Source organism: Notolepis coatsorum, assembly GCF_963971535.1.
Source record: "Notolepis coatsorum genome assembly, chromosome: 1".
Lineage (NCBI taxonomy): Eukaryota > Metazoa > Chordata > Actinopteri > Aulopiformes > Paralepididae > Notolepis > Notolepis coatsorum.
This window is the reverse complement of record NC_140165.1, coordinates 99,746,694-99,757,169: the sequence shown is the minus strand read 5'-3', so window position 1 is coordinate 99,757,169 and position 10,476 is coordinate 99,746,694. Positions and strand designations below refer to the sequence as shown.

Genomic DNA, 10,476 nt, shown 5'->3' with positions numbered 1-10,476 from the left:
TCTCTGTCTGCCTTCCCCCCTCTCTCTTTCTCTCTATCTTTCTGCCCCCTCTCTGTCTGCCTCTCTTTCTCTGTCTGCCTCTCTTTCTCTCTCAGATTAAATTTCAATTAAATTCAAAGGAGCTTTACTGACATGGGATTGATTGATTGATTGATTGATTGATTGATTGAAAACTTTATTAACAGATTGCAGAATGGGTACAGTACGGCTCAATACATACAATTGTTAAGGGGATGCAGAGCAGAGAAAGACTTTCGTCTTGTTTACATCAGGGTCCCCCATTTTCAATTCATCATAACATATATGACATATATGACATACAGATAGACAGTACTGCTACATCTATACATTTGTGACATACCAGATGTGCTCTCTCTCTCTCTCTCTCTCTCTCTCTCTCTCTCTCTCTCTCTCTCTCTCTCTCTCTCTCTCTCTCTCTCCTCTCTCTCTCTCTCTCTCTCTCTAGGCCACCTGGTGGGTCCAGTACTCTGCCACTCCTTCTGTAACTACATGGGTTTCCCGGCGGTCAGCACGGCTCTGGAACACCCCCACCGCTGCACCATCCTCTCCTGCTACCTGCTGGGCGTCGTCCCTCTTCTTCTCCTTCCTCTTCCCCCTCACGGACCCCGCCTATTACGGCATCCCCACCCCCGTCTGCACCCTGGTCGCTTCTCCCAGCTCCCTCTGCCTCTCCTGATCCCCCATCCCGGACCCAATGGAGTGTTCCGCAGACAGCTGCCAAATGTCGGGTCAGACTAAGTGGTTTAAGGAGTAGGGGTGTTTTTGCCCAGTGGGAGTTACAGCCATCTAGCTGAGCTGAGCCGCAATAGGGACTTGCCTATAGCAGGGTGACCCTCAATGAATCAACCGGTGTGGTCTCAACCATCATCCGGTGACACCGATACCAAGCCTCCGCCATCGTAGAGACTTGTTCCGTTGAAATAAGTGTGTTTTATACATATATATATATATATAGAGAGAGAGAGATTATAATTAAGGATTATTATAGATGGTGAATAGGGTTTTATATTCTTCTGCTGCATGTGCGGGTGCTGGTGAGGGAGGCTGGAGGGTCGGCCCTTGTTAAGGTGGAGACACTGTATTACTTTGTTACCTCTGGCTTCTCTTTGTCTTTTCCTCCCCCTGAGGCTGAACTGGCCCGAGGTCTCGTGGTCACAGAGACCACATGCTCACCCTGTGAAGGAGCCTGAACTGGCCCGAGGTCTGGTCGTCACAGAGACCACATGCTCACCCTGTGAAGGAGCCCACAAGATGCTGGTCATCACTAAAGCAACCTGGCCACAGCTCATACACTTAAAGGAACACGCCAACGTTTTGGGGAAATTAGCTTACCGTCTTCTCCAGAGAGAGACCAGAAGATGGATACCAGTTTCCTCTCTGTGTGCGTTCAGTAGAAAGCTATCTGGCTACACGTTAGCCTAGCTTAGCACAATGAATGGAAGCGGACAGTGCCGGTTAGCCTTCGGGAGAGGTGTTAGTTGGACAATGCCGAGGCTAACCGGCTCTGTCCACTTCCATTCATTGTGCTAAACTAGCCTAAGACGGTAAGCTAATTTCCCCAAATGTTGGCGTGTTCCTTTAACCTCCCTACCAACGCAGACATCTCATCCGTTACTGCAAGCAGGCTAAAGCAAACACAAGGAAGTTATTTGCTAATTCTGACTGACCCGAGGTCTGCACTTGAGACAATATGCTCAGGGCTAACCATTCTCCTTATTTTAATTATTAACACTTTCTTTTAGTTTTAACCGCTTTTTATTGTTTTGGGGTAGTACCTTCAAAGGGGCGTTGGAAACCCCTGACACTCAGGTGTAGTTCTATTGAGATGTGAATGAATGCTCGAAACCACTACTTTGCATGCTGCTGCCTATCACAGTACAAACGGTCAGAATAATCGCATTGCTTTCTCTGTTTCACACACACACACACACACACACACACACACACACACACACACACACACACACACACACACACACACACACACACACACACACACACACACACATACACACTCACACATACACACACACACTCACTCACTCACTCACTCACAAACGGATGCTTACACTTCATCGCATTGCTTTCTCTGTTTCACACACACACACACACACACACACACACACACACACACACACACACACACACACACACACACACACACACACACACACACTCACTCACTCACTCACTCACTCACTCACTCACTCACTCACTCACTCACTCACTCACTCACTCACAAACGGATGCTTACACTTCATCAAGCTTTGCTCAGAAATCATATTTGTACAGATGATATTTCAATTGAATAACTGATATTCACTCATGCTCCGTTCTGCTTGTTTGTGAATAGCACATTATTTATTTGACGCACACCGGCGGGAGCAGCCGCTGTCATGAGATATCATTTAATGTCATGTCCAGGCGTGTCGCCTCATGCTGTAGGAGAGATTTAAAAAAGAAGAAAATATTTAGATTTCAGGTGGAATGTCTTTCTCTCTTTCTCTCCTCTCTGTCTGCCTTCCCCCCCCCCCCCCCCTCGCTCTCCTCTCTTTCTGCCTCCCCCCTCTCTCTATTTCTCTCTTTCTCTGGATCCTTGATACAGCATGGTTAGAGTTTATCGCGAGACCAGTCGATGTGGTGTGAATGTATTTAAGTGGAATGTGTGGTCAGTGGAACAGGTTGTAATGTTACCCCCCCCCTGCTGCGCTGGTTGAGTTAGTTTACAGCCACAGTTGCTGCTACGGGAGAAACTCGTAAAGCGGTCGTGTCACGTCTGTGTACTACTGTATAAGCTACCGTTCGATGTGTACTGTGAAGAAGCAAGATATAGGTCGTATGGATCTTCAGCAATAACTTATCTAAAGGGGTATCTTTGGGGAAAGGACCAAATCAGGGAATTCACCGTGGCGACGGGTTGAAACCACAAGCCGGGAACCACAGCTTTCCACGCTCTGCAGAGATGAAACGTTTCCATGTCAAGATGCTTAGAAGATTCAGTATTTTTTCCTCAATCGGCAAGTTGACCCGTATCAGCGAACCGCAGGGATGTGTGGTGAGCTTCGGCTGTCCTGTACCTACCAGAAAAGTCCACCAGAGGGCACCAGAGCACTATTCTCAGAGTGCTGCTGTGAAGTTGATCTCTCGGAAAGCAAAACCGTCCACACACGCACACTGTGTGCTTATTGGCCGGCTGACATCAAGTCATCTGTCACACGAAAAACCAATTCACTCTTAACTCGTTTTCCCTTTGCCCTCTACTAGATTACACCTCGTCCTAATAGGAGAGATTGATGGGGAGAGGCGGGACGTTGAGATATCACTCTCCCCTCCTCTCCCCTTTTGCTTGGAGTTTCTTTCTGACGTCCTAAAGGCATGGGACTAGTGAGGTCTTACACCAGTCTTGTGCTTTTACAAATATATGATAGTGGATTAGTGCGCAATTCAATAAAAGAAAAGGGGTGGAACTGAATGCCTTTTCGTATATATTATATATGATATTATCCAAAGAGAGCAAACTCATCCGTGAATGTTTTCAGCGTCTGGCTTTTGCCCCGTATGTTGCGAAGGGGAAATGTTTTCACCTTTTCTGCAGAATCGAGAGATGATATAAACTTTGCCCTGTTGAGCCGTGCCGGCTGATGGGGAGCCCTCGTGGCTTTGGGTGCGCGCCCCTATCTCCACGGCGAAGCCATGTCGAATGTACATGAGCTGGTTGGCTGAGGGACAGCAAATCTAGACAGAAATGTTTAATCTAAAACTGTCAAAGTCATTCGCGATTGCTCGTCTTCCTCATGTCCTCCCCTTTGAGAGGACACGAGTTGCCTGGACACTTTAAAGGAACACGCCAACATTTTGGGAAATTAGCTTACTGTCTTCTCCAGAGAGAGACAAGAAGATGGATACCAGTTTCCTCTCTGTGCGTTCAGTAGAAAGCTATCTGGCTGCACGTTACCTAGCTTAGCACAATGAATGGAAGCGGACAGTGCCAGTTAGCCATTGTGCTAAGCTAGGCTAACGTGCAGCCAGATAGCTTTCTACTGAATGCACAGAGAGAAAACTGGTATCCATCTCCTTGTCTCTCTCTGGAGAAGTTGGTAAGTTAATTTCCCAAAATGTTGGCGTGTTCCTTTAAGGAGCGAGTTGTGTAAAGCCGCCTCATCGCCACCGGGCTCTTCTACTGTCCGATTTCCTCACGCTCAGCGGTCCGCTTGACTTCGTATACCGGGCTCTTCTTCTTCTTCTTCTTAGGGGTTTTTGTTACTTTCCTGTCATCGACTTAAAACGTTTGCAAGACACTCGGGAGCTCGCCTCTCTCCCGCTGTAAAGAGACAAAGTAAACACTTTCTCCTGTTTTTCCCTCCAAAAAGTCCCTATCCAACAATCACACATCTGTGTTTGCTCTCATAACACGGTCTCATCGGAAAACGTAAATAAAGTACTTAATCGACCACTGGAAAGAAAGATACATGATGTTCAATACGTTGCATATGTTATGTATATATATACATAAGTAATATATTTACACCCCCCCCCTTCCCCCCTGGCGTAAAACCCTAACTTTCTATCTTAACGTTAAAACGAACATCATAGTATTGTTGTGTTTGTATCAGGGTGGGTGTCTTGGTTTAGTGGTGAGCTAACTCGCCCCCCCCCACCCCAAGCATTGTTAGTTAAACTTCTGATTGTGCGTTTTTTTTTTTTATACTTTTGCCGATAAGAAACGTAAATATTTTACGCATACAATACATAAATATATTACGTATGGCTATAACATAACGTACATTATGTACCTTTTCCTGTGGTCGATACGTACTTTATTCACACGTTTTAAGCAAGACCGGCTCTCGGGCGTGTAATCTGCATTATGCAAAGATGCAGAGCAGACGCCGCTTTCAGCGACATGGAAATCTATTTTTGCTACGCGTTCTGCAGTCGGTAGTACTGCTATTTTAATATACACCACCAGGGGAGCATCGTTTAAAATTGAGCATTTGGAGAGCAGGATGCGTGTCCTGCGTCGGCTTGTTTAACCCTTTCACTGCCACTCGACAGAAGGTTAACCCTTTACCCGCCGGTAGTGTGATAGTAAAGGGTTAACCTTCTGTCGTGTGGCAGTGAAAGGGTTAACCTGCTGTTGTGTGGCAGTGAAAGGGTTAACCTGCTGTTGTGTGGCAGTGAAAGGGTTCAACTACAGATGTTTATACTGAAGACTATATTTTGTAATCCGAGGTATTTTGGTGATGGGACGTGCATGCGTCTGTCTCACCGCCTCCACAGTTGGAAATGCAATTATTTTGGAGACCTGACCAACCTGAACGGAACAGTGTTTTAATACGACAATCTTTTACAGAATCTTTGGAGTCACACTCTGCAAAATCAGAAATTTGTAAATAAATGACAAGCTTATTTTATAAATCACACCGTGTTTTGTCTATTTCTGATACTTCGCTTTGAGCACAGCAGGGTTGGGATTTAATTCGCCTTTGATTCAAAATGTAAAGAGAAATGGACATTTACTTGTCAATAGGTTGGATAATACATCCTTGTTACATACTAGGCTGGTAAAGCTATGCCTCCTAAAGTGTGAAAATGGAAGTACAGGAAGTACCGGCTACAGGCTTTCTGGTTTCGACAAAACAATTATAGAAATGTGGAAGTGCACAATATTTCCTTGTTTAAGCCACTGCAACGGCCGTTCGGAGGCAGCTTCCAGGGGAAGTACATACACCGGAAATTCACACTTTCGATCGTAGTGCTTTACGTAGTCTTTATCTCACGGAGGAGGTAAAACTGGGAACGAGGTTAGTTACATATTATATATATATATATATATATACAATTTAGTATTCGATAATATTTATTTAATTTATAACTATTATTATTATTATTATTATTAAAGTTAGTGTTGTGTTCATTCATAGTTAATACAGTAGAGTAGAGCTTGAATACTTTATTATCTAAATATGGTAAGTTAGTGTTGTGTTCATTCATAGATAAAGACGGTAGCGATTGAGCACTTTATTATATAAAGATGGTAAGTTAGTGTTGTGTTCATTCATAGATAAAGACGGTAGAGGTTGAGTACTTTATTATATAAAGATGGTAAGTTAGTGTTGTGTTCATTCATAGATAAAGACAGTAGAGATTGAGCACTTTATTATATAAAGATGGTAAGTTAGTGTTGTGTTCATTCATAGTTAAAGACCGTAGAGGTTTAGTACTTGTGTTCATTCATAGATAAAGACAGAGATTGAGCACTTTATTATATAAAGATGGTAAGTTAGTGTTGTGTTTATTCATAGTTAAAGACCGTAGAGGTTTAGTACTTTATTATATAAAGATGGTAAGTTAGTGTTGTGTTCATTCATAGATAAAGACGGTAGAGGTTGAGTACTTTATTATATAAAGATGGTAAGTTAGTGTTGTGTTCATTCATAGATAAAGACGGTAGAGGTTGAGTACTTTATTATATAAAGATGGTAAGTTAGTGTTGTGTTCATTCATAGATAAAGACAGTAGAGGTTTAGTACTTTATTATATAAAGATGATAAGTTAGTGTTGTGTTCACTCATAGTTAAAGACCAGTACTTTCTGTGTGACTTGGATTGACTTTTAGAACTGCAAATACACAAGCTGTCCAAATGTTATATGGTTCTACAGTGCAAGGGTTCAGGCAGTATAGGCATATATCACACTGGAACTGAACAAATATCAAAATCTTCAAATGTACTCCAAAAATCTCTGGAAATTCTGAAATGGAAAATGTGTAGGATGATCTCTAAAAAAAAACTCTATTTTAAGGTTATGATGACACTTGTTATGATTATTATTGAGTTGATCGCAGACACTCTAGCCATATACTGTTGGTTTGACCCACCAGGTCGACAGCTGAGTGAGAGATCATCTTGCTGGCCTGCTACGCTGGAGAGTCTCATTATGCGATGCGGTCTACATGCTGTGTGAGTGCGTTGACGGTCCATGTGTTTCCCATAACTATCCGAGTGTCAGGTTGTGTTTGTGTCTTGATCCTTTTCTTTGATAGTAACGCAGACTACAGATGGTTCTTTCTTACAGCTCTGACACTGTACAGGGTTCCTACGCTCATGGAAAACCCAGAAAAGTCAGGGAATTTTCAGAACTGTTTTCCAGGCCTGTTAAAGTTATGGAAAATAATACATGTCCAAACTTGGAATTTCTTTTATTTTTACTTTGGCGGAATAACAACAAGTACTACGCATTAGCGTATTACGCAATAGTTGTAGCTTTTCAAAACCAGATCTGGCTCTTTCAGAGCAGCTATCCAACAAGAAAATTTAACATTACATAACATTGTTTGTCATGAAGCTCCGTTTTATATAATTGAAAAGTCATGGAATCTGAGGAAACGTATCTATGACCCCTGTATTTAATGAATCGATAGCTTTTCATTGCTTGTACCAATTCTAAATCTTTTAACTTCCAAATACTGGTTTATACAGAGTACCAATCCAATCTGGGGCTTTTACTGAACAGTGGAGACATAGACCATTAGTTAGATAATTTAGATATTTAGGGGTTTGAGAGGTTCTAATTTATTGATGCTATAAATTATTTACATCTAAAATCATATTTGTGAGATGTGTAAGCGACCAAATGAAGGTGAGAGAGACACACGGATCTCAGACTCTTCATAGTATTGATCGTGGGGTTACTTTGAACAACACGATGCATAAGCTGCCTGGTTGTTCCTGGAGCAGCTTGCTACAGGTGAGCTCTACAACCTTCTAATGCCACCTTTTCTACCCTGTGGACTGTACATGTAGTTTCTACCCTGTTTGACAGACTACATCCACATTTAGTTTCTTCCCTGTGTTTGACACACTGTACATCCACATTTAGTTTCTTCCCTGTGTTTGACACACTGTACATCCACATTTAGTTTCTTCCCTGTGTTTGACACACTGTACATCCACATTTAGTTTCTTCCCTGTGTTTGACACACTGTACATCCACATTTAGTTTCTTCCCTGTGTTTTACACACTGTACATCCACATTTAGTTTCTTCCCTGTGTTTGACACACTGTACATTCACATTTAGTTTCTTCCCTGTGTTTTACACACTGTACATCCACATTTAGTTTCTTCCCTGTGTTTTACACACTGTACATCCACATTTAGTTTCTTCCCTGTGTTTTACACACTGTACATCCACATTTAGTTTCTTCCCTGTGTTTGACACACTGTACATCCACATGTCTTTCTTTACCCTTTTCAGTATTTCTCCATTGGTACAGTAAAGTTCATACCCAACTTTCCCACGTTACTTCGACGGTTCCAATGGACCTCCACCAACTATCTCCGAAGTGCCCTCGAGCAAGGCACTGAAACCAACACCCGTGGAGTGTGAATGTGTGGAACTGTGAGTGTAGCAGCTGGGTGTTTGTGCTCAGTAAATCTTCCCTGGGTAAATATTTATTTATGTATTTGTTTATTTGGTCAGGGACAAAAGAAAACATTGTAGCAAGTTACAATAACAAGATACAAATGTATTGCATGTAGGATTTCTAGCCAAGGCTAATTTGCAACCCCTGTCTCAAGGCAACAACGATATGTCATTAGAAGAATATTGGGCCGATATGGGTGAGAGTTGTACTCCATTGCAATGAACTCAGTAGTGTGTGAGTGTGACGGGTTCTATAATGTCATTTTAAAGGCAAAACCAATGAAAATCTTGACAAAGCTCTCAAAATGTGAAATAGGGCAGTCATTTAATGGTGTCTCCGTCTGCTGCAGTGAGCATTAGAGCTGGGTCACGATCGTTGAGTTTCAACGCCCCCTCGCGTAAGTGTGCACTCTGCTGTCTTTCTGTGGGAGAGTCTTCAGGGACTTACTCTTGGCTTCCTTTACAGACTTAAAGGTTGTTTTTCAACTTCTTCTCGTAAATGGTTGGTCTCTGGCTTTATTCCTGTCCCAGCTTGACTACGGTGACGGTGTCTATAGATTTGCCTGTCCCACTGTTTTGGCCAAACTTGACCCACTCTACCATGCTGCACTGAGATATATATCAAACTCATCATTGCACACTGTATAGCCTAACTGGATGGTCCTCACTTACTATCTGCAGGATGCAGCACTGGTTTATTTTATTGTATAAAGCCATTTTAATAATATAATAATAATAATAATTCATTTAATTTATATAGCGCTTCTCAATAACCCGAAGTCGCTGACAGTAGTCGGGAGCAGGAGTACAAACAAAGAAACGAAAGCAAAGAAACAAAAACAAAAACAACAAAGAAACAAAAACAAAAGGAACATGAGACCATGGGGGGAACAGGGGAGACAGCCTGATAGCACAAAAAAGACTGGAGACAAGACTGGAGACAGACATCAATCAGGTTGGAGGGGAGGGGGGGGTTTAAGGGTGGGGGGGGTTGAAGGCAAGGGAGAACAGGTGGGTTTTGAGGCGAGCTTTGAAGGTGGAGAGTGTAGGGGAGTCTCTGATGGACTGGGGGAGGGAGTTCCAGAGTCGGGGTGCAGTACGAGAGAAGGCCCGATCTCCGAAGTTTTTAAGCTTGGATGTCGGGACAGTGAGGGAGGCAGAACTACCACTATATATGTGCCAGATTTTTACCAGTTTGCGACTCTTACAACCTCAGATCCAGTACCTGGATACGGTTCCAGGTACCTGCTGTGCGGACTGAGACTGGAAAAAGGAGTTTTTTTTATTTTGGTCCTTGGTCTTGGAATGACCTTCAGTCAAGCCTCAAACTGATGGCACTTGTTCCTTTTGCCAGTTTTAAACGGATGTTATCTGAGGTCCTTACCACCAGCTGCTCATGTAGTAATAAGTAACGTACCTTGGTTTTTTATTGTTCCAAATGTGCACAATGTAGTGATTGCTTTTTGTTGTGTTGTTCTCTGTGTTTTATATGTTTTTGTTGCGTTTACCATTGTGGAAACCTTGCTGCTTTCTTGGCCAGGTCAGCATTATAAATTAGATTTTGTCTCAATGCTTTTTTATCTGGTTAAATAATGGTTAAATAAAAAAAGAATAAAACATGCTGGACGAAAGCACTTGACTGGGTGAAGGAGACCAAACACACAGGTAAGTTGTCACAAGGTTTCACTCCAGACCGTCCCCAGAGACTTCTAGAGACTAAATTGCGCACGCATCTCAAAAAACATCAGCATTGTTTACAAACTGTAAAAGGGTCTATATGTCACTGTATGCTGACGATGGACCGATGTTACTGAAACATTAATTGGAAGCTCTAGTCCTATATTGATATCATTGTCTACCATTTCCATTTCTCCTTATGGTACACTTAAAGGAACACACCAACATTTTGAGAAATTAGCTTACCGTCTTCTCCAGAGAGAGACAAGAAGATAGATACCAGTTTCCTCTCTGTGCGTTCAGTAGAAAGCTATCTGGCTGCACGTTAGCCTAGCTTAGCACAATGAATGGA

The 10,476-nt window shown here is 42.6% G+C and overlaps 1 protein-coding gene across 1 annotated transcript in view; it reads left to right on the top strand.

Moving 5' to 3' along the window:
* rce1a (Ras converting CAAX endopeptidase 1a) overlaps positions 1–3,878 on the top strand; it is an 18,142-nt gene extending 14,264 nt beyond the window's left edge. The window contains 2 exon segments of the mRNA XM_084312589.1: positions 467–591; positions 593–3,878. Of these exon segments, the coding sequence (XP_084168715.1) occupies positions 467–591; positions 593–697 (230 nt within the window). The 3' untranslated portion in view covers positions 698–3,878.
* The last annotated feature ends 6,598 nt before the right edge of the window (positions 3,879–10,476 follow it).